The 24,696-nt window shown below is 45.8% G+C and overlaps 1 protein-coding gene across 3 annotated transcripts in view; it reads right to left on the bottom strand.

Annotated features, from left to right (window-relative positions):
* The window catches only part of LOC138766093 (cytochrome P450 2G1-like), a 101,822-nt gene that overhangs the window by 3,778 nt on the left and 73,348 nt on the right, over nucleotides 1-24,696 (bottom strand). For 2 of the 3 annotated variants that reach the window (XM_069943430.1, XM_069943431.1), the window contains exons 1-6: nucleotides 23,798-24,081; nucleotides 23,548-23,710; nucleotides 11,104-11,253; nucleotides 4,142-4,302; nucleotides 3,606-3,782; nucleotides 1,997-2,138 (exon numbers count right to left, since the gene is read on the bottom strand). In XM_069943430.1, the coding sequence (XP_069799531.1) occupies nucleotides 1,997-2,138; nucleotides 3,606-3,782; nucleotides 4,142-4,302; nucleotides 11,104-11,253; nucleotides 23,548-23,710; nucleotides 23,798-23,965 (961 nt within the window). In that variant the 5' untranslated portion in view covers nucleotides 23,966-24,081. Of the gene's footprint in view, nucleotides 1-1,996; nucleotides 2,139-3,605; nucleotides 3,783-4,141; nucleotides 4,303-11,103; nucleotides 11,254-23,547; nucleotides 23,711-23,797; nucleotides 24,082-24,696 lie in introns of those variants that run through there. The other variant, XM_069943432.1, reaches the window with a different exon arrangement.

The following is a 24,696-nucleotide window of genomic DNA, read 5'->3' as shown; positions in this document are numbered from 1 at the left end:
TCACCTACCATGTGCAGCTTATAACACTGGTTTCTTCTTAAATTTACCCCCTCTTACTTCTGTACCCTCATAAGCTACATTACTCATTGTGCGTAACTGCTGGAACTTCACAGCCGGCCTCTGAAGTGACAGGCCGCTCAGCTAATCAATGGCAAGACAGGACAGTGCTGTGGCCAGTTATTGGCTGAGCGGCCTGTCACTTCGAAGACTTCGAAGACATTGGCGACTTGGAGTAGGTAGAAGAAAGAAAAACACCTGGGACCATGGAGAGGTATTTATAAATTCTATTATTTTGTACACAGTCATCAGCCAGCAGCTGCACTGCGCTATTATACGGAGCAATGGGCGGTCGATGGCTGAGGAATTTTAGGCAGGGCCAAAAGACACAGCGAATAATTGTGGCCATCGGCTGATCATTCTCTTTATTACATGGAGTGATAATCTGCTGATCTAATTCATGTGTGATTTTTAACACATCAGAAGTCTTGGTCTGTGAGGTTTGGTTGCTAGGTCCCACAAAGATCATAAAAGGATTGAGAAGAAGAGTTTAGCTGAGCTTTGTGCCCATTTGGTTCTGTTCTGCTCTCCTTGGAGGTATCATAGACTTTCTATATAACCATACATGCAAGCTTCTCTCTCGGGAGGGCTGGCTAGTACCAAGGGGAAACAAAAGCTCAGTCAGTCACTTCTGCCTGCATATTTTAGTGATACGTTGGGGGTCTCCACCACCAACCAAAACCTCTACTTGTTGCTAGAGGTTTTTGTAAATGCTAGTTTTCCTTAGAGGTCTAACTCAACTGATGTAATGGTCAAACTGAATATTGTATGTAGAGAGGAGCGAACCTGGAGCATGCTCGAGTCGATCCGAACCCGAACGTTCGGCATTAGCGGTGGCTGCTGAACTTGGATAAAGCCCTAAGGTTATGTGGAAATCATGGATATAGTCATTGGCTGTATCCATGTTTTCCAGACAACCTTAGAGCTTTATCCAAGTTCAGCAGCCACCGCTAATCAAATGCCGAACGTTCGGGTTCGGATCGACTCGAACCCGAACCCGGTTCGCTCATCTCTAATTGTATGAGATAGTAAATCATGTGGTTTTACTGTCTACCAACCCTAAATTTTTCAAGAACCATGTCACATATTTTTCATGATAAAAAAGAAAGTGACACATCCCTTCTTCTGTGAAGTCCTACTTTGAGCTCCCGTTGAAATCAATGGAAGTTTATAGTAAAGCCAAGTTAAAAAACCACATCTAAATTAGCACCCAAAAAAACAAAAGCACAGTAGATTATACTCATCATTGGGCATTTCTCTATTTTGCATATTTGTAGACGGTGAAACTTAGGGCCCTATTACACGGGACGATTATCGTGCGGAAAATCATTATATCATTAAAAGTTAAACAATAATCCTTCTGTGTAATTGCAGGCAACGATCGAAAAATTGTTCGTTTGTCATTGATCGTTGATTTAGATCTGACCCTAAAATCATTGGTAATCGTTCGCTAATCGTTTGGTTTAACTCCACATTCGTTTGCTGTACTTCCGCAGACGGAGTAAACGATCATAGTAACGATTGTTGTAATGATCATAACTAATGTCTATCGTTCTGTGTAAGGCTGGGTTCACACTTTTGCAATCCTTCTTTTTATCAGTTTTTGCAAAAAACGGATGCATTTGTGTGCATCAGTTTTGATCGTTTTTCCATTGACTTCCATTATAAAAAAAACGGATCAAAACAGATCCGTTTTTTTTTTTTTTTTTACAGACACAAAAACGTTGCTGACACTATTTTTTTGTCCGTAAAAAAAACGGATCCGTTAAACGTTTGCTGAAAACGCAGTGTGAACCTAGACTAATATGGTGAACAATTTCAGGTAACAATAAAAAAATCTCGTTTGCGATTGTTAATAGTTAAAAATTGCTTAGTCTAATAGGACCCCATACTGTATATGATAGAAAGTGACAGTACATGCATAGAAGTTACTCCTTACCTTGGACTTCAGGATACCTTAGTAAGATAAGCAGACCATGCCGCAGGGTGGTGCTCACTGTCTCTATTCCAGCTACAAACAGGTTGTGAGTTGTTACTAAGAGATTTCTTAAATTAAAATCAGTATTAGGATTATTCTTCTCCTGTAAAGAAATCATACTTTTAGTAATTTGTAAAGTAATCACTGAATTAGCCGAATATTTAAAGGGGTTATCCAGTGCTACAAAAACATGGCCACTTTCTTCAAGAGACAACACCGCTCTTATCTTCAGTTCAGGTGTTGATTGCATTTAAGCTCCATTCACTTCACTGGAACTGAGTTATAGAGCCCCACCCAAAGAGAAGACAAGAGTGGTGCTGTCTCTGGAAGAAAGTGGCAACCCCAGGTTTTCCAGGATGTTACATTGACGGTCTATCCTTAGAACAAGCCATCACTGTGGTGAAAATCTCACCGACAGGATCCCCTCGATTAGTATATTGAAGCTAAAGATGGTAAAATAATTGGGGCTGTGTCTGGTATTGCAGATGAGAGCTGTCACTTGAATAGGGGTGAGGGTAGTTGAACTGCAGTACTGTGCATGGTTATATTTATATAGACAATGCTGGGCCATGTAGTGCAGTGAACACACCACAGAGTCTGCTGCTACCCTTTTGTTCTGCTCATTTTAAGAAAGATAGGGTTATGCACAATAGTTCCCTTTTCCAACATCCCCATATGCATGTTTAATAAGAAAATATTAGGTATTTGCTGCTGGCTTATCTTCTATCAGAAAGCAGGGCCTGGTACGGTAAAAGTCAACATGGACTGATCACTCTATGTTTCATGGCTTTGGGAAAAGGTAAGTGGCCCCAATTGACATTACGGTATATTATCACCTGTATTGGTGGCTTTGGCCACTTTTTATCTAATGTACTGTATATGGGCAACTAAAAGAGACTTACCTACATCCTGAGCATACCCCTTCCTGCTGAGGGTCAGGTTAGATTTGTTATTTACTTATGGCATATAAATTTGCAAGAACAGTGGGTTTATGCATATAGGGTGTGATTTATCAAACTGGTGCAAAGTAGAATTGGCTCAGTTGCCCCTAGCAACCAATCAGATTCCACCTTTCATTCCTCACAGAATCTTTGGAAAATGAAAGGTGGAATCTGATTGGTTGCTAGGGGCAACTGAGCCAATTTCACTTTACACCTTGTTTGATAAATCTCCCCCATAGTATTGCAGTATATTACTATTTAGCTGAATTAGAAATAATAATAATAATAATAATAATAATAATAATAATAATATTTCTTATTTATATAATGCCAACAGATTTTGCAGCACTTTACAATTCTGGGGGTACATACATAGACAAAAAACAGACATTACAGAGATACACATGTTATTATAAACCATACATGAGGAATGAGGGCCCTGTCCTATTTATATAGATGACTGGACCATAGTAACAGCAAAGCATGTTTGCCCTCTGCCCTTTGTCTCCAATCCTTTCCCTATACAGTTGTATAAGATACTGTTGTAAGCAAGATTGCTGCTATGTATTTTCAGAAAACCTTTCGAACACCAGTTTAAAGCTGCTGAAACCTATGAATATGTACAGTACCTCTTCCATCTTGATGAGGAAGCTGTCAATGAAATGCCTGGGTGAGCTGGGATCCAGGTTCTCCTGGCTGGCCTTCACCCTCTCATGTATAAATTCAGCTAATTCTTCTGAGATGCTGATCATTCTTTGGTGAGGTCCTGGGACGTGGTTCATAATGGTGGGAAGAATGCTGTGCAGCTGTAATGCCATATAAAACATAGAGATGGCAATTGATTTGAGATAGATTACAGTCACTCATTTAGAATTTCGTCAAGAACCACCATCTTCAGATTGTAACCAAAAATGTTTTGGGGACATTATTATTTATGGCAAATCTCTTCTGGATTGTATCTGGCGGTGTTGGACTATCTTTTGGGCATCCACATCTCATTATAAGGATCTATGTTTTGTATAGTAATGATTGCCCTCATTCTCATTGTTATGGAGTGGTGAAATCCTATGATGGACTCTCTCTGGAGACACTGCATTCCTTATTACTGTAACTACACGCGTGCTATCCCCCGGACATGACACCAGTATGGAGGCATCTTATTTACCTGTCCCCAGGAGGAACTTGCAATGTGAAAAGATTCTTCTGCAATGCCAAGGAACTTAATAAACCTCTCATCCTTGTACTCGAACCGGTCTCCAAATATGACAGAACAGAGAACATTTGAAAAGGCGTCCATGAGATTCTTGTGAGGGTCAAAGGGTTGACCTGGAATGGAAATGGACATTTTACTAAATCAACTGATTTTATTTTTATCTTTCTTCCTTCTATGTCTTTCTCAAAGATTACTCTGCAGAAATGTGGATTGATGGGGTAGGCCTTAACCCCTTAAGGACGGAGCCAATTTCCATATTTGCGCTTTCGTTCTTTCCTACTTGTGCTCAAAAGGCCATAGCACTTGCATTTTTTCACCTAGAGACCCACATGAGCCCTTATTTTTTGTGTCACTAATTGTACTTTGTAATGACGGGCTCAATTTCTGCATAAAGTTCACTGCGAAAGCAGAAAAATTTTTAATGTGTGGTGAAATTGGGGGGGAAAAAAAGCGTTTTTGTTTTTTTTTAATTTGGGGAGGTTTTGTGTTTACACCATTTGCCCTAGGCTAAAACTGACTTGTCATATATGTTCCTCAAGTTGTTATGATTACAACGATATGTAACTTGCATAACTTTTATTTCATGGCTTCTAAAAAAAATTAAAACCTTTTTTTTTTAAAAAAAAGGTTCCTTAACCCCTTAACGACATCGGGCGTAAACTTACGCCCTGGTACTTAGCGCATCAGGGCGTAAATTTACGCCCGATGTTTCCCCGATCGCTGCGTGTTCACACACAGCGGTCGGGGAAGATGGCCTGCTATAAATCATAGCAGGCCATCATAGCTTCTCGGCACGGGGGGTGGTTAACACCCCCCGTGCTTACGATCGCCGCTATAGGCTGATCAATTCAGATCAGCCAATAGCGGCGATCGGAACCTTTCCGGGTCATCGGTGACCCGATGACCCGGAAAAAAATGGCGGTCGGTGCTGTCCGAGGACGGCACCGACCGCCATTACTGTAAAAAGTAATGTTGATCGCCGTGCCACCGGCCCGATCGCCGTGAACGCCGTGAACTCACCTGTCCCGGGCTCCTGATCGGCGGCTTCCGGGTTCGCGGCGTCCTCCGTCATTCCGTTCGGTCTTCGGGTCTTTCCGGCGGTCCTCGTCGTCTTCTTTCGGCTATTTTCGGCTCCAGCCTCGTCATTTTCCGGATTTTGCGCTCTGCTGCCCCCTAGCGGCTGATATGTGTAATACACTTATCAGCAGCTACAGGGATATTCAGAATATAGAAAAAGTGTTTTTTTTTTTCCCCAATTTTTTTTTTTCTATTTTCTGCACCCTATCGCCGCTGAGTGTTGATTAGCATCGCACGAAAGTGCGCTGCTAATCAGCAACTCCTCCTTTTTGGCGTAGGGTGTTTTTTTTCTATATTCTACTGCCACGGTCTGCTTATAAGTGCTGCACATAAGTGCGGCATTTATCAGCAACTCCTTTGTTGGCGTAGATTTTTTTTATACTTACTGTAAAAAAAACACGTAAAAAACACTACATTACACCACACTACATTGAATAAAGTTTGACACTACACCACTACATACCCCATATACTAGTCCCCATATAAAGATGGCCCCCAGGGTGTTTTCGGTGTCAGAGGGATACGTTATTATTGGCTCCGACACCGAAACAGCCAGTGAGGATGAATGGGGGGGATCGTTCTTTCCTCCATTCATCCTCATCATCCAGTGACGTGTCTGGGGGTAGCGTAGCGTACGCTGCCCCCCAGACACGTCTTTTCCGCCAGTACCGTCCCAATAAGAGATGACGGTATGGTGTGAAATTCTACAAACTCTGTGAGAGTACCTCTGGGTACACTTACAGATTTAGGGTACATGCACACTGCGGAATGGCGAAGGATAACCCTTTGTGCATTCCGCAGCTGGCACCCGCCGGCGGACTGATGGAGGCGCGCGTCTCCATCCGTGTCATAGACTCCATGTTATGCACGGGCGGATTCCGTCGTCCATCCAAAGAATGAACACGTTGGACGGAGAGCGGAATCCGCCCGTGCATAGAATGGAGTCTATGACACGGACGGAGACGTGCGCCTGCATCAGTCCGCCGGCGGGTGCCAAATGCGGAATGCACGAAGGGTTATCTGTCGCGATTCCGCAGTGTGCATGTACCCTTAGAGTGTATGTAGGAAGGAACACCCGAATCCAGCCCCCAGATGCCCCCTCCCCCCCCATCCTCGGAGTTAGTGGGAAGATCGTCCGGGAACTGATCTTCCCACTGCTGGATAAAGGTCACCACCACCTGTACGGGGATAACTTATATACCAGCGCCCCCTCTTCCGGTCCCTCGCTGCCCGAGCTACTGTAGCTTGCGGCACGATCCGAACATATCAGAAGCCGTAATAAAGCCCTAATAATTAGTAGCCATATAGCGGACCCAGCGCTTCTGGATATGAAGGACCCCGTATCGCACCAGGACAACATTTTCCAGGTGACGTCCCCCACACTGGAGAACAGGAGACCCCAGAAGAAGTGCAGAGTGTGGCGTAACAGGGGGATCAGGAAGGACACCATTTCCAGTGTGACACCTGTCCTGATCCCCCCGGCCTCTGCATACTGGATCGCTCCAAGGCGCACCACACGTCACTGCGGTTCTACATTATCTAAATTCTGTCCCTTATTCCTATTTCAGGGGTCACGTTGGTCCGGGGATTATTCTGATCGCCATTATGGAGTCGGGAAGGAATTTTTCCCATTGATGAGGCTACTGTCGTCTGCCTCACGAGGGTTTTTTTGCCTTCCTCTGGATCAACACAGGTTGAATTTGATGGACACCTGTCATTTCCAACCTTATAAACTAATAATTGGCCTCATACCCCCAAATAAATTAGAATTGTCCCTTTTCCCCAGCTAAATAGGTATGGCCGCCATTCCCATTAGAGGATGCCATGATGCAATTACAAAGCCTCTGTGCGGCCAGGACAGTAGAAACCCCCCACAAGTGACCCCATTCTGGAAACTACACCCGATAAGGAATCTAACAAGGGGGGCAGCGGGGATATGGCCCCCAAGTGACGGCCACATTTGGGACGTGAAAATGAAAAAAATGGTATTTTTTATTTTCTCGGCACATGTTCTACGTAAGTGCCTGTCACCAGTGGGGTCCATATGCTCACTGCACCCCTTGTTAGATTCCTTATGGGGTGTAGTTTCCAGAATGGGGTAACTTGTCGGGGGTATCTACTGACCTGGCAGCACAGGAGCTTTATAATTGCGACATGGCCTCCATCCTCCATTCCAGCCTCTAAATGGCGCTCTGTCCCTTTGGTGACTTGCCCTGTGCCCATATGGCACATTATGCCCACATATGGGGTATTTTCGTAATCAGGGGAAACTACCCTACACGTTTTGTGTTAATTTTCTTTTTTAACCCCTTGTGGAAATGGAAAAAATCAAGGCTAGACCAACATTTAGTGTAATTTTTGTAAAATTTTTACTCTAAATCATTAATCTTGTCATGATTTTTTCATTTTCACAAGGGGCTAAAAGATAAAAAAAAAACACTAAATGTGTAGAGCAATTTCCCCTGAGTACGGAAATACCCCACTTGTGTACATAAAGCGCCATTCGGGTGCAGGGCAAGCCTCCGAAGGGAAGGAGCGCCATTTCGTTTTTGAAGGCTGGATTTGGATGGAATGGATTTTAAGGGGCCATGTTGCATTCAAAAGGCCTCTGTGTTGCCAAGACAGTTGAACCCCCCCACAAGTGACCCCATTATGGAAACTACACCCCTCAAGGAATGTAACAAGGGGTGTAGTGAGCATATGGACCCCACTGGTGACGGGCACAAATGTGGAACAATGTGGCGTGAAAATGAAATATTACATTTTTTACACTATAATGTTGGTTTAGCCTTGAATTTATCATTTTCACAAGGGGTTAAAAGAGAAAAAAACACACAATATGTGTAGAGCAATTTCCCCCGAGTCCGTAAATACCCCACATGTGGAGATAAAGCGCCATGTGGGCGCAGGGCAAGCCTCCAAAGGGAAGGAGCGCCATTTGGATTTTGGAGGTTGGATTTGGCTAGAATGGATGATGAACGCCATGTCGCATTTACAGAGCCCTCGTGCTGCCAAAACACTGGAAACCCCCCACAAGTGACCCCATTCTGGAAACTGCACCCCTCAAGGAATCTAACAAGGGGTGCAGTGAGGATATGGACCCCTTGATGACGGGCACATTTGTGCCATGAAAGTGAAAAAATGAAATTTTTTACTTTTACGTCACATTGTTCCACATTTGTGCCCGTCACCAGTGGGGTCCATATGCTCACTGTGCCCCTTGTTAGATTCCTTGAGGGGTGTAGTTTCCAGAATGGGGTCACTTGTGGGGGGTTTCCAGTGTCTTGGCAGCACGAGGGCTCTGTAAATGCGACATGGCCCTTGAAATCCTTTCCAGTGAAATTCAGCTTCCAAAAGCCAATTGGCGCTCCTTCCCTTTGGAGGCTCGTCCTGCGCCCCCTTGGCACTTTATCGCCACATGTGGGGTATTTCCGTACTCGGGAGAAACTGCGCTACACATTTTGTGTCTTTTTTTTCCTCTTATCCCTTTAAGAAAATGAAAAATTGAAGGCTAGAACGTTTTAGTGTAAAAAATATTTTTTTCTTTTTTCACGCCATATTGTTCGGAAAATCTGTGAAGCACCTGTGGGGTCCAAATGCTCACCGCACCCCTTGTTACATTCCTTGAGGGGTGTAGTTTTCTAAATGGTGTCCCTTTAGGGGTGTTTTTTAGGTTTTGGCACCCCAGAGCCTCTGCCAACCTGAAGTGGTACAGTCAGAAATGACCAAATATAACGGAGGCGTTGAAATTCACTAGGCGCTCCTTTGTATCTGAGGCTTGTGGTTGCGTCAAATAGCGCAATAGGGCCACATATGGGGTATTTCTATAAACTGCAGAAACGGGGCAATAATTATTTGGGTGCAGTTCTCTGGTAATAGGTTTATAATTATGAAAAATATTGGATTACAATAAAATCTCTGCACAGAAAATTAAAATTTTCAAATTTCTTACACACTTAGCTTTTATTTCTGTGACTCCCCTAAAGGGTTAAAAGACTTTATGGATATGCTTTTGCAGAGTGTGGGGGGTGCAGTTTCTGAAATGGGGTGCTTTGTGGGGCTTTCTAACATACAGGCCCCTCAAATACACTTTAAACCTGAACAGGTCCCTAAAAATATCTGATTTTGAAATTTTACTGAAAATTTGGAAATTTGCTGCTAATGTTTTAAGCTTCCTATTGTCTAAAAAAAATTAAAGATCGTTTAATAAATGCCGCCAACATAAAGTAGACATGTTGCTAATGCTATTTAATATATAATTTATGTGGTATAACCACTTTCTGTATACGCAAAAAAGTTTCAAAGTTGGAAAAATGCAGTTTTTCACATTTTTTCACATTATTTGGGTTTTTTTCATAAAGATTTGTTATGATTATCGACTCCAATTTACCAGAAATGTAAAGTACAATATGTCACGAGAAAACAATCTCAGAATCAGCCGGATAGGTAAAAGCATCCCGAAGTTATTAATGACTAAAGTGACACTGGTCATATTCATAAAATTTGTCTCTGTCATTAAGGCTATTTCAGGCTCTGTCCTTAAGGGGTTAAAATCGCTCCATTCCCAGGCTTATAGCGCTTTTATCCTTTGGTCTATGGGGCTGTGTGAGATGTCATTTTTTGCACCATGATCTGTACTTTCTATTGGTACCTTGATTGCACATATGCAACTTTTTGATCGCTTTTTATTTTGATTTTCTGGATTTGAAGCGACCAAAAATGTGCAATTTTGCACTTTAGAATTTTTAAACGCTTACGCTATTTACTGTGCAAGATCAGTTATTAAATAAATTAATAGTTTGTGCTATTACGCACGCGGCGATACCAAATATGTTTATTTATTTATTTTATAACACGGGGAAAAGGGGTGATTTAAATTTTTAATAGGGGAGGGGATTTTTTTATTAACAAAAATGTTTTTTTTTTACACACATAAGTCCTCCTGAGGTTAGGGTTATTCTGCCTGGGGTTAGGGTTATTCCCCCTGGGGGACTTCTAGTATCACTACACTGATCTCTTATTGAGATCTATGCTGTATAGTAATTCTGCATAGATCGAGGAGATCAGTGTTCTATTGCTCTCGGCTGCTGCAACCGAAAGCGATAGAATGCCGAGCCGGGATCAGCGTCATTGCGGGGCAGACCCTGGCCCGAACCAGAGGAGGGGATTGCTCCTCCGCAATCACATTGAGGGGGGGACGACTCACTTCAGATTCTCCTAACTTACCTCTCCCCGTGCCCACAGTGAACGGCAGGACCAGCCGTAGGACCCCTGCCAGGCTTGCGATCTCCAGAGGTGGCACATCTAGACCCGGACTCCAATCAGTGACTGGAGTGCCCTTTACTGATTGGCTGAGTGGTCAGTCCATCAGCCAGGACAGGCCTTTCCTGTCCTGACATCATCACAACTAGAGTTAAAATGCCTTCTGTCCGGGGTTCAGCGTCTGGTCCTGCTGCTCACTGTGAGAGTTAAGTTAGTACTTGTAATAAATTCCCCCCCCTGCCCCGGTCTGCTGCCGGGTTTTAGAATTCGCTGTACTTCTGCTTTAATGTACAACCACAGAGAGCAGCAATTCACTATACAGATAAACATTGACAATCACCACACCATCTTCTGTCAGTTCAATATACTTCCTCCAGCATCTAATAAAGGTCACCATATTTCTTCAATAACTGTTAGCCGACAGATATCTCTCCCGTTTCCCCCATACACTGTAATGTTCAGCACGGCTGAGTCTTCTTGTGTTCTCTATGGGGAAAAGGAGCTCTCTGAAAACAAAGGGATGCGGCAGCAATTTACTATCAAGTTACAGTTATCACTTATGTTACATGTCTTACTGTTAGATTTCCTAAATTCATCCACAATGCATTGCGCTTCTGTTTGAATTTTCCATTCAATACTTTTCTTTCCAAACCCGAAGCTCTTCAGCGTCTTCACAGTAAAAGTTCGGGTGAGTTTCCATCTTTCACCGTTGCTGAGACTGATGCCTGCAAACGAACATTTCAGAGTCTTATTCCTGCTACAAGATGGATACAAATGGACAGAACAAATGGTGTCCGTGTTTTTTGCCTTATCCTCTACAATAATTTATTTTATTTTGTATTTTTGTATAATGTATTTTGCTACATGGGGTAAAGGGAAATATAGATGCAGGAAAAAAAATTTGGTTTTTATACTTTTACAATTTACTATGAGTGTACCTAAGATCAGGGGTGTCAAACTTGCGGCCCGCCAGTCGTTATAAAACAACAATTCCCATTATACCTGGACAGCCAAAACTTTAAAGAGTCACTGTCACTAAAAATTTTTTTTGCAGAAATCAATAGTCCAGGCGATTTTAAGAAACTTTGTAATTGGGTTTATTAGGCAAATATGCCATTATCTGCATTTAAAAAGACTTTCCCCAGGTCCCCCCCTCTTCTCCTTTCTGTCATCCACTGCTCAGAATCAGGAAATCTCGACTGTTTTTTCATCGAATCTTGTCTGAGCTATGGAGAGGGGAGGGGGGAGCGGGAAGGAGCGAGATTAGAGGGCAGCTGAGAGCCGAGAACAAAGGATTACACAGCAGGGGAGCTATTCAGAGTGCTATTCAGAGGTCAGTGGTGACTGCAGAAGAGAGAGCCCATGATGTGAATGTAAATTAACTCTTTGTTGTCCTGTTTTGGTGCTTCTACTTTCTCTCGCCATAGGAGAACAATGAAGACAGGGGGGAGAGCTTCAAAATGCTTTTTCACAATAAAAATTCATTTTTCGGCTAATTACCCAATGGCAACATTTCTTGAAATCGCCTGGACTATTGATTACTGCAAAAAAAATAAAAAATAAATAACCGCAGCGACACTTTAACTTTTTCTAACAGCTACAGGCCTGCTGTTTGACACCTGTTTTATAGATGGAGCAGAGGTAGTTGTCACCTGCCAGTTTAGACAAAGAGATGGGACAAAGAAATAGCGATAAAATTTACCACTGCACAAAAGATCGAACCAGCCGATGAGAGGGCGTTTGCTCGCTTCTCAGCTGATCTGTGGCTCTTTTACATAGGCCAATTATTGGCTCATAGAATTTTTGATGTTTTTATTAAAAAGAAAAAGAGTCTGTGCATGAATCTCATGTAATCCAAAATTATTAATGTAATCTGGAAGTGTGGTTCAAGATCCTCCATGCAGGGTGTAGTGCATCACAATATGGCCCCTCTTACGCTTTTTTATACACTGCCGACTTACTGTAGTGCTGACCCATCACAGAGCTATAAAAAATGATGACCCAGAATTGTTATTTCATGGGGAAGTATAAACATTTTACTAAAATTATTTTATTAATGGGATTCTCCAATCACTATAGACTGGTGCTCAGAAAATGCAATATAGTGGTCATGTTAATACTGCCATAAAAGCAGGCACAAAATACTGTATGTCAAAATAATAATAATAATAATAATAATAATAATAATAATAATAATAATAATTTTATATCCTAAACAAAAGAACCTACTTTTCCAAGCAAAAGCAGTAAAATGGCACAAAAAAGTAAATCTATGTCTATACATATATCCAGAATCTTTCTATTGTATAGATTATTCCCTGACTGGTATTAGGATTGTAGGATTGTACATTTAGCTCCAGAGAAAAATAGATATGCATAGCTACAATGGGGGAGATTTATCAAACATGGTGTAAAGTGAAACTGGCTCAGTTGCCCCTAGCAACCAATCAGATTCCACCTTTTATTCCTCACAGACTCTCTGGAAAATGAAAGGTGGAATCTGATTGGTTGATAGGGGCAACTGAGCCAGTTTCACTTAACACCATGTTTGATAAATCTCCTCCAATATATCTATATAATGACGGGCTTGTGCACAGCCGTCACATACTAAAACGCCATATAAACATCTGAACCTTTATGAACATCTTTTTGTTCAAATGTTCATATAGATTTGTACATTTAGGCTATGTTCACACATAGCAAAAGAATCCCGCCAACCAGGGCCGTTTTTAGACTAGATGTGGCCCTGGGCAAAGTTGAGGGTGGGGCCCAAAATTCTGAAATATTTTAGCAACAATTTAAGGTCCCCATACATTTTACTCTTTTGTTGGTGGTACCTGTTGCTCCTGGTGGGTACGGCCATCAGTGTAAGGTGTATGGGGCTCTCTGGACAGTCCTCTGACAGATGATATCAGTGGACATAGGGGGTCGAGCTTGATGGAAAATCAACTCCCAACCTCTTTGTTCTCAGAGAGATAAGCCGCCATCAGATCTGTATGGCTATGGCTTTCCCCTCTCATAGAGAACACAGGAACACTTAGATGTGCCAAATTTCTGTGTATAGGGAGGACGGGACCGGAAGGGAGAGATAATTGTCAGCTGAAGGATTGTTCAGCCAGCAGTTGTTGGAAGTGTACGGCCACTTTTAAGGCCGTATTACACGGCCTGACATTCCGCAGAAGTGATTCCAATCTGGTAAAATGGAGCTCGCTTAGAGAGCCTACTCTATGGCTCTTTTATGATGCAGCAAAAGCTATGGAGGAGATTTATCAAACTGGTGTAAAGAAGAATTGGCTCAGTTGCCCCTAGTAACCAATCAGATTCCACCTACTTAGAATCTGAGTAATGAAAGGTGGAATTTGATTGGTTGCTAGGGGCAACTGAGCCAGTTTCACTTTACACCATGTTTGATAAATCTCCCCCTATGTGTGTATATACAGTATATCATTAGTGATGTGTGTGCAATGCTTGCTGTATATAGAAAACAATAAAAACATATATTACGTTCCCCGATGTCCTCAGGCCTTGTCTGTGATATATACTACCCAATGGCGGATTATAATGTGGGCGGTTTGGGCGGCCGCCCGGGGCCCGAGGCTCCGGGGGGCCCATGCCACGCCGCCCACATTATAATGCCGCTGCGACCCGGCCCCCCCCCCCCCTCATCACTGCAGGCTCTTGTGACCGCAAGCATTGTTTTGCTTGCGGTCACAAGAATCCTGCTCTTACTGTCCCCCGGCTGTTATGCAGCTGCCGGAGGTGTCCCGTCCTATCCCCCGGCAGCGCGCGCATCACAGAGCTCCCCGTGCGCTTGTGGCTGTGACTTCCGGCACACGGGGAGCTCTGTGATGCGCGCGCTGCCGGGGGACAGGACGGGACACCTCCGGCAGCTGCGCAACAGCCGGAGAACAGACGGAGCCTGCAGGACAGGAGAGGATCGACAGGGGAACGGGTTGTAAGGTGAGTTTTTTTTTGTTTTTTTGTTTTTTTAAATCTGCCTGCAGGGAGGGGGGGGGGGAAGAGGGGGGGGGGCATCTATAAGGGGGGGGAGAGGGGGACCATCTATAAGAGGGGGGCGGGAGAGGGGGACCATCTATAAGAGGGGGGGGGAAGAGGGGGACCATCTATAAGAGGGGGGGGGAAGAGGGGGACCATCTATAAGAGGGGGGGGAAGAGGGGGACCATCTATAAGAAAGGAGGGGGAAGGAGGGGGAAAGAGGGGGACCATCTATAAGAAAGGGGGGGGAAGGGGGGGAAGAGGGGGACCATCTATAAGGGTATAAGGGGGGGTAGAGGGGGACCATCTATAAGGGGGAAGAGGGGTACCATCTATAAGGAGGAAAGAGGGTGACCATCTATAAGGGGGGAAGAGGGGGACCATCTATAAGGGGGGAAGAGGGGGACCATCTCCTATAGGATTAGCACCCTCCTCTCCTGACATCCTCTGTGCTGCTGTGACCTCCCCTTTAAGATCAGCACCCTCCTCTCCTGACATCCTCTGTGCTGCTGGGACTCTGCGACCTCCCCTATAAGATCAGCACCCTCCTCTCCTGACATCCTCTGTGCTGCTGTGACCTCCCCAATAAGATCAGCGCCCTGCTCTCCTGACATCCTCTGTACTGCTGGGACGCTGCAACCTCCCCTATAAGATCAGCCCCCTCCTCTCATCCTCTGTGCTGCTGTGACCCTCCCCTATTAGATCAGGGCCCTCCTCTCCTGACATCCTCTGTGCTGCTCGGACCTCTACTATAGATCAGCATCCTCCTCTCCTGACATCCTCTGTGCTGCTGGGACCTCTCCTATAGGATTAGCACCCTCCTCTCCTGACATCCTCTGTGCTGCTGTGACCTCCCCTATAAGATCATCACCCTCCACTCCTGAAATCCTCTGTGCTGCGGTGACCCTGCGACCTCCCCTATAAGATCAGCCCCCTCCTCTCCTGACATCCTTTGTGCTGTTGTGACCCTCCCCTATTAGATCAGGGCCCTCCTCTCCTGACATCCTCTGTGCTGCTCGGACCTCTCCTATAGATCAGCACCCTCCTCTCCTGACATCCTCTGTGCTGCTGGGACCTCTCCTATAGGATTAGCACCCTCCTCTCCTGACATCCTCTGTGCTGCTGTGACCTCCCCTATAAGATCAGCACCCTCCACTCCTGAAATCCTCTGTGCTGCTGTGACCCTGCGACCTCCCCTATAAGATCAGCTCCCTCCTCTCCTGAAACCAGGTGGCAGTATGTTTATTGGGGCAGTGGAGGTGGGGTGGACAATGCTTACTGGGAGCAGCAAGGGACCAAACATTATGTTTATTGGAGCCAGCAGGGAGGGGAGGCAGGCAGTGTTTATTGGGGACAGCGGGGGGGTTGGGGGGGTCAGTAGCGGAGTATAATGTGGGCGGGCTGACCGGGGGTGGGGGTGGGGGCCCAGGTTGGGTGGACAGCCCGGGGCCCAGGGTACATTTAATCCGCCACTGATACTACCTGATCATGTTCCCCAGTGTCCTCACAGAGCGATAGCGTCCTGATTCGGACAATTTTCGCTCCATGTATTAGGGCCCTTACTCAGTTCAGAAGGTTACATGCCGGGACTGCCGCTATATGCCAGGAATGCCGCTATATGCTGGGACTGCCCCTACATTCTGGGACTGCCGCTACATGCCGGGACTGCCCCTACATGCTGGGACTGCCCCTACATGCCGGGACTGCCCCTACATGTCGGGACTGCCCCTACATGCTGGGACTGCCCCTACATGCCGGGACTGCCCCTACATGCCGGGACTGCCCCTACATGTCGGGACTGCCGCTACATGCCGAGACTGCCCCTACATGTCGGGACTGCCGCTACATGCCGGGACTGCCCCTACATGTCGGGACTGCCCCTACATGCTGGGACTGCCCCTACATGCCGGGACTGCCCCTACATGCCGGGACTGCCGCTAGTGGTGTAGAAGAAGAACTATTTATATGAATTGCTTTAAAAAAATAAAATAAAAAAATCACTATAGTCAGGACCAAATATTACCTCCATACCGTTATTGAAGAAAACTTTACTATATATAGGCCAATATTATCACCATAAAGTGACCGCCCCATAATGACTCTATATACAGACCAATATTACCACCATAAAGTGACCGCCCCATAATGACTCTATATACAGACCAATATTACCGCCATAGAGTGACCACCGCATAATGACTCTATACAGTGGCGTAACTAGAAATGGCTGGGCCCCATAGCGAACTTTTGAATGCCCCCCCCCCCTCCAAACACGCCAATAATATTAATATAATATATTACTTATATACTTACATCCAGCCAGGACAGCAGTGTGTGTGCGCGTTGTATACAGCCAGGACGGGGGGGGGGGGGGGTGATATATACAGCCAGGACAGGGGGGATGATATATACAGCCAGGACAGGGGGGGTGATATATACAGCCAGGACAGGGGGGTATATACAGCCAAGACAGGGGGGGATGATATATACAGCCAGGATGGGGGGGGGATGTTATATACAGCCAGGACAGGACAGGGGGATGATATATACAGCCAGGACAGGAGAGGGGGTATATACTGCCAGGACAGGGAGAGGGGGTATATACAGCCAGGACAGGAGAGGGGGTATATACAGCCAGGACAGGAAAGGGGGTATATACAGCCAGGACAGGGGGGTATATACAGCCAGGACAGGAGAGGGGGTATATACTGCCAGGACAGGGAGAGGGGGTATATACAGCCAGGACAGGAGAGGGGGTATATACAGCCAGGACAGGAAAGGGGGTATATACAGCCAGGACAGGGGGGTATATACAGCCAGGACAGGGGGGTATATACAGCCAGGACAGGGGGGTATATACAGCCAGGACAGGACAGGGGGGTATATACAGCCAGGACAGGGGGGTATATACAGCCAGGACAGGACAGGGGGGTATATACAGCCAGGACAGGGGGGTATATACAGCCAGGACCTGTGTGTGTTTCCTTCCCCTCCTGTCTGTCCCGACACAACACTGCAGCTCTAGTCACAGATCTCAGGAAAGAGGTAATGCTGATGAGGCTGCACAGAGCTCCGTAGCCGGGGTACTCACCCCTGCTGGTCTCTCCCATCCCCCGAGCTGTCTGATCCCTGAGAGAAGAGGAGGCCGGGTCCTGGGAGGAAGAAGACTCCTCACTGTTAGGCCCCCTTCACACGTCCGGAAAATCTGTCCGGATTTCCTATCAGGAAATCCGGACGGATTTCCGGACTCATAGGCTAACATCGGACACGGACACCCTTCCGGATTTTTCCGGAAGGGTGTCCGTTCCGGAAAATAGGAACGGATTTTTTAGATCCTGTCCTATTTTCGTCCGGAAATCCGGCACGGACGCCCCCATAGAAGTCTATGGGAGCGCCGGAATCACGGGCATTTTCCTGATGTATATCAGGAAAGTGCCCGTGATTCCGGAATGGTAGAGAGCCAGGACCTCACCACGGGGCCGACCGCCCGCTCGCCCGCTCCGCTCCGCCCGGATCTCTGCACTGCACTCTGCCCGGACCTCAACCTCGCTGCCCGGACAGAGCAGGATCCAGGACAGGTGAGATTACCCCTTTAGGACTACTACTCCCACCATGCTCTGATGGAGTTGCCAGGCCATGATGGGAGTTGTAGTTCTGCAGCCTGTGGCCATCCAGGTTGCAGAAGTACAACTCCCATCATGGCTCTGCTGGCAGGCCATGATGGGAGTTGTAGTTCTGCAGCCTGTGGCCATCCAGGTTGCAGAAGTACAACTCCCATCATGGCTCTGCTGACAGGCCATGATGGGAGTTGTAGTTCTGCAGCCTGTGGCCATCCATGTTGCAGAAGTACAACTCCCATCATGGCTCTGCTGGCAGGCCATGATGGGAGTTGTAGTTCTGCAGCCTGTGGCCATCCAGGTACACTAGGGGCTGTGTGGGTACCTGTGATTTATGTTGGCATACTAGACCATCTCGTCAGGAAATCCTGAAGGTTTTTCCTGATGGTTTCCTGATTGTAAAAACGGATTACTGTCAGGAAATCCTGATACTATCCTGATGACATTTGAGGTCTCCTGATCAGGATTTCCTGACAGTAAAAACTGACACGGACGTGTGAATGGGGCCTCAGGACGGATCACTGTGTGTCAGCTAGGTACAATGTAACCAGCAGAGCAGCGGGGATCTGTGCAGGGGCATAGCCGAGCTCTGGGGCCCACGGAGGGTATGTTGTTGCACTGCAGAGGAGACCTACCTACATACACCTGCTGTAGGGGTGTGAGGACGCAGCACCAGCGCTGGAGGAAGTCCTCGCTCTTCTCACAGTATCAGCAGCATAGTAGGAGCCAGGAGCCAGGAAGTTTGAAGTTCGGTATAGGTGGGGGGCCCGGCTTCACTACACACTATTCTCCCGGTTAGCTGGTGTCAGGACAAAGGTCCTGAACAGCTAACAGGGAACATCACAGCCTGGCCGGGCCCCCTGATGTGCCGGGCCCCGTAGCAGCGGCTACGGCTGCTACTGCGGTAGTTCCGCCCCTGACTCTATATACACTATATACAGACCAATATTACCGCTATAGACTGACCACTGTATAATGAACGACTCTATATACACTGTATACAGACCAATATTATGTGGCTGTCACTCTATGGCTGTACTATTGGTCTGTATATAGTGTGTATATAGAGTCATTATGTGGCAGTCAATCTATGGCAGTTACGGTTCAGGGAAGAAAAAGAGTGCTGCACATCACACCTATGGCTGATACTAGTACCCCTTGGCTGCATAAAAAACATCAGAATTCTGTATGTGAATTGATCAAGCCACACTGCCCCATGTACCGCGTGCAGGTATCTGATACACATGGGTCCCTACACTAAGTCCACACTTTGCATGTCAGTGACCACCACCCCCGCAGGCGTGCACAGTCAGGGAAGGGAGGCCATGGAACGGCCCTGCAACCCCCATGCCACAGGACCAGACCCAAAAATGCCCCACCAAAACCCAGCCAGCACCACCGGCTAATTGCGGTCATGTGGGTAATGACTATGGCAGTCTATCTATGGCAGGCAATCTATGGCCGTAATGACTCTACACACTATATACAGACCAATATTACCGCCATAGATTGACCACTGTATAATGACTCTGTATCCAGACCAATATTATGTGGCGATCACTATAGCTGTACTATTGGTCTGTATATAGTGTGTATATACTGTAGAGTCATTATGTGGTGGTCACTGTATGGCGGTGATATTGGTCTGTATATAGTGTCATTATGTGGTAGTCAATCTATGGCAGTAATGACTATATATACACTATATACAGACCAATATTAATGCCAAAGAGTGACCACTGCATAATGACACTGTATACAGAACAATATTACCGCCATACAGTGACCACCACCTAAGGACTGAATACCACCTTATTTTTTTCTCAATAAAATACACCGTATTGCAGCCAATCAGTGGCCTCAGTAGTCACCTGCAGCAATTACATAGGACTGATGAGGCCAGAAAATGGCTGCAGCTCCTATATACAGTCTATTCACCTCAACACTTGGAGTCTGCAGTGCTTATACACACACAGCAATATATATATATATATATATATATATATATATATATATATATATATACACACACACATACATACACACACACATCCATGAAAACACATTATACAGATTCATCCATTCATCCATTATACACTTACATTCATACACATTACACACTATATATACAGTATACTTACTCCCTCTAGCATGCTGGGTGTAGTGGTGAATCCCCCTCATGTTCCTTGCAGCAGCAGCAGGCTGTCATCCTCACCCGGCAGCCCTCTCCTCCATCGTCCCGACAGCTCCACACCAGGAGGAGGAAGTCACGTGCAGTAAGAGGAGCTGGGGGGAGGGAGAGCTACACAAGGAGCATACACCGAGCCCAGCGTCCTGCCGCCTCTGCGTGACCCCGACTAGCAGCAGCCAGGGATCATTCTCAGACGCTGCAGGACACTGTCTGTGCTCTCCTCTCCTACTGTAACTGCGGTAGGGGGCCCCTGGGGGATGGGGGCCCTGGGTAATTGCCCTGCTTGCCCCCCCTAACGTCGGCCCTGCCGCCAACCTCCCTGTCATATGGGAGGCTTGTGCGCCTCCTGGCTGAAGAATGAATTCCGCCACTTTTGCTACGTGTGAATGTAGCCTTAGTACTTTTCACATATTCTGTTAATATTAATATATATATATTTTTTTGTATTAAATAAAAGTATTATTTTGCAGGATGAAAAATAACACTATAACTGCAATTTTTACATAGAACGTCTGTGTGTGTGCCTGTTGGGGTGGGGGTGGGGCGGGGGTGGGGGGTCAAGTATGGCACCTTGAACGTTGCATGCTGCCAAAAACATGCCCACATGCAGTGACCAGTGGTGACCAGTTTTACTATTGTGATCCCTGTTATAGTGAGTGATGATTCCCCTTTACTATGGAGCGCCTCTTGTGTTGTTTATCTTTTATTGATCTCCTCTCCTGGCTTTGATCCTAGATTTGTTTTAACTCTTCATGTTTTCTAGATCCCACTTTGTTTTTAATAATTTTTAACCGTATACTGTGAATCTCTGGTGGATAAAACAAAAAGAGTAACAATAGCTAAAAATTTTTTTTTAGGTGATAAGGATTGGTATAATAGATCAGCCAGGTTTTACAATGTCCATAGTTTTTGACATAAATAAAATGTACAAAAAGTTAAAAATTAAAAAAAAAACAAAAAAAAACTTAGCCTGAATTCTGACATGAATCAAAACTTATTCAATAAATTAGAAACCATAAAAACCATATAAAATCAATTATATGTCAGATATTTTATATCCCCATAACTGTAACAGGACATCATTTTTTTTTATTTAAAAAAAACAACAACTTTAAAATAAATACCAGCAAATAAAAAAGCAGAGTCCATTGCAAAGAAAAAGAAGTCCTCATACCCTTCCTGACATTTGACATCGAAATGTTGGGGAAAAAGTATAAAGCATGTCAGAAGCTGAATCTACTTCATACACAGCAGATGATGGGTGCCTTCAGGTCCCAATACACCTAATACTTTAGTCGGCCGTGCCCACCGCCGGTATCAGGTGTATGGGGGCACTTCCTACTGTCCACTGACAGATGATGTCGGTGGAGATGGTGGTCAGGCGTGATGGAAAATCACTGCCCGACCCCTTTGTTCTGAGAGAGATAAGCTGCAGCCAGAGTTAACCTTCTCCTTCCCATAGTGAACATAGCAACACTTGGCTGTACTAAACTTTCCTGTGCATTGGGAGGACAGGCGACGGGCAGGCAAAAATTACGTATCAATGAACAATCGTTCAGCCTTCAGTTATTGTAGGCACACGGCCGCTTCTGCTATGAGGCGGAATGAGTATTCCGCCTCAGGCGGCAGATTCTGCGCCCCTGCAGGGGGCGGCAGACAGCAGCCCTGCAGCTGCTCACCAGTCCTGCGGCAGCCATCCGGTCCCGCCGCCAACGCTCACCGCTGTCCCCCGCCGTGCCTCCGCACCGACAGTCAGCAGCTATCATGGTCCTCCAGCGAGTCATAAGTGCCCGGGGTCAGCGGGCGCCGCAATGAGCGAGGACCGCGGTTACCGTTGGTGGCGGGACGGGACAGCTGCGGCAGGACAGGCGAGCGGCTGCTGGGCCTGAGAGTGGGGAGGCGTGTGTGTGTGTGTGGGGCATTGTTTGTGTTGGTTACAGGGGTGTGTGGTCGCGACGGGGGGGGGGGGGGGGGGGTTTGCGGTGCTAGTGAGGGGGCGGCCGCCTGAGGTTTGCCTCAGGCGGCAGAGACCCCAGAATCGGCCCTGTGAAGGCATATGGGACCCATGCAGTCTCCTGTGTTGTCGGGGTTCTGGACTCTTTGGTCTTCATGTCCGGTAAAATGCATTTTAATCCCATGTGCGAGGCAGGAGAAGAGCTGTGAACTAGTCATTTGGGCTGTGACTAGCTGCCAACAGGCCTCATTGTCTGTCAATCCCTTTCGATCCCTTAAAAGCAGCATTTAAATGTAGGTGACGTGAGTCGCTTCTGTCACTTACCGATCAGGACCCCCGCAGTGTTAATGTGCGGCTTCCGATCATTTTCCGTGACTGTCGCAGGTGTTATACCTCAAAACATTCAGTGATATGAAGTTCCCGCCGGAAATGGAGGCTCAGTATAGACTCTCTACTGGCTATACTGAGCTTCCATTGCTGGCGGAAACGGCATGTCACCGGATGTTTTGAAATGGCTGGCGATGGTGGGGAGCAGAACAAGTAAGTATATGTCCATAAAATATCCCCCACAGCCCCAGAAGCAGCAAAGGGCCAGCCCTTTTAATTCAGCATAGTGACTGTGGGCAAGTACAGAAGCTATGTATGTATGTATAATAATTATGTTTCCAATGGGGGAAATAAGTTTTTACATTGTAAATGTGGGATTTAGTTTGGACAATGTATAAAATATTATTAATATGTACATAAAACAATTAATAGCATTTTGGGAATTTTGTAATTGCTGGTTTATAAGGGTAGGAATCATTTTCTGTAATGCACATTACTGTAGGCATCCTATACACACAGATGGGAACCTAGTGTTAAAGGGGTTATACAGCGCTCGCACATTTTTAACATGTTGCTGCCATATAAGAAAACATACCAAAAATGTTTTGCCTACCTCTACCAATTTGTCCCAATTTGTTCACTTGTTTCGGCAGTGACAGCCTGCACGGCCAATCACAGGCCACGGCGTTGTCCTGTCTCAGTCAGTGATTGGTTGAGCGGGTTGGCGCTCTCGAGACAAGCTTGTTTCAGAAGTAAAAGTGGCTACAGACAGCAGGGGACACCAGTGACTGCATGGGAACCCCAGGGGAGCATGGAGAGGGAAGCATAACATGTTTGTTCTGTTTTCTTGTATGGCAGCAACATGTGCGAGTGCTGGATAAACCCTTTAAAATGTTAATACCACTTCTTATAACAACTAAATGTTTCCCTTACCATAGCCCTGGGTAAACTTCTCCAGCACTGGCACAGAGCCACGGGCACCAAATTCCTCCCCTCGATCAATAAGTGCCTCCTTCACAGCGTCATAACCACAGAGAACAACCACTGGCCGCGATCCAAAGTAAAGGGTATATACCGAGCCGTACTTATCCCAAAGCTGAAAAAATTTATATATTTAAATGATTCCAAAGTTTGAATAATAAAATCCTGATTCCTATCCTAACAAAAGATAGGAGGAACTGACCTTCAGGAGAGAATTCACCAGCTCCCCACTTGTTATGTGCAGCAATGTCCCTATGAAAGGCAGAGGTGTCGGACCAGGAGGAAGGTTACGTCTTCTGTAAAAGGTGTCCCAAGTGGAGTAGATGAAGATGCATGTAAGGATCAGGATCCCAGTCCATGCAATATCCATGATCAGTTCACTTTAATCCCTCAGTGATAATGACAAGCAACTAACACATCCAAAAATGTAATAGCTGTATATGGAAAACACTGGAGGGGGAGGAGACGGCTTGTTCCCTCGTTCCTCTAGAGCTGACTGTGAATGTTTACTTTTTACAAATCATATGATTTTTTTTTTTTTTTTTTTACATCACACCACCATTACTTTGTTTCTTTTGTGCCTGTAAAAAGGCACTCCTATTTAGAGCTATTACAGTCGATGCAGTAGGAGATAATATTCTGAAGAATCACCTAACATAAAGGGAGTAAAGAAACGTCATGTGACTTGTCTTTTAGGTCTTAAAACGTGGCAAAAACAACTCAGTGGTTAGTGTTGCTAATTTTTTTATTTTTTATTTTTACCCGAGCAGTGTATTAAATGAAAGCTGAACCCCAAATAAATCATAGTTATCATAGTTTTCACTATCTTTGAAGGGCTACACCTTTAGGCTATGTTCACACATTGTAAGACATCGGCCGCTCCGTGACCTGGCTGGCATCAGAAAAGATCATTCCAGCGGGTTCTGCAGTACCATTCAGATGATCTTTACCGCCACTGAATTTGGATTCCGTACGCGCCCACATCCGAATTCCCCGCTGCCCACAATGGAGCGTGTGGCCGGAGCCGCACGCTCCATTGTGTGAACTGACAGGGATGAATAGCGACTGCGTAACACTGACATGTCAGTTTCTTGTAGCACC

The sequence above is a fragment of the Dendropsophus ebraccatus genome, chromosome 10 (genome assembly GCF_027789765.1).
Source record: "Dendropsophus ebraccatus isolate aDenEbr1 chromosome 10, aDenEbr1.pat, whole genome shotgun sequence".
Taxonomy (NCBI): Eukaryota; Metazoa; Chordata; class Amphibia; order Anura; family Hylidae; genus Dendropsophus; species Dendropsophus ebraccatus.
The sequence above is the reverse complement of the archived record's forward strand: the minus strand, read 5'-3'. Positions and strand labels throughout refer to the sequence as shown.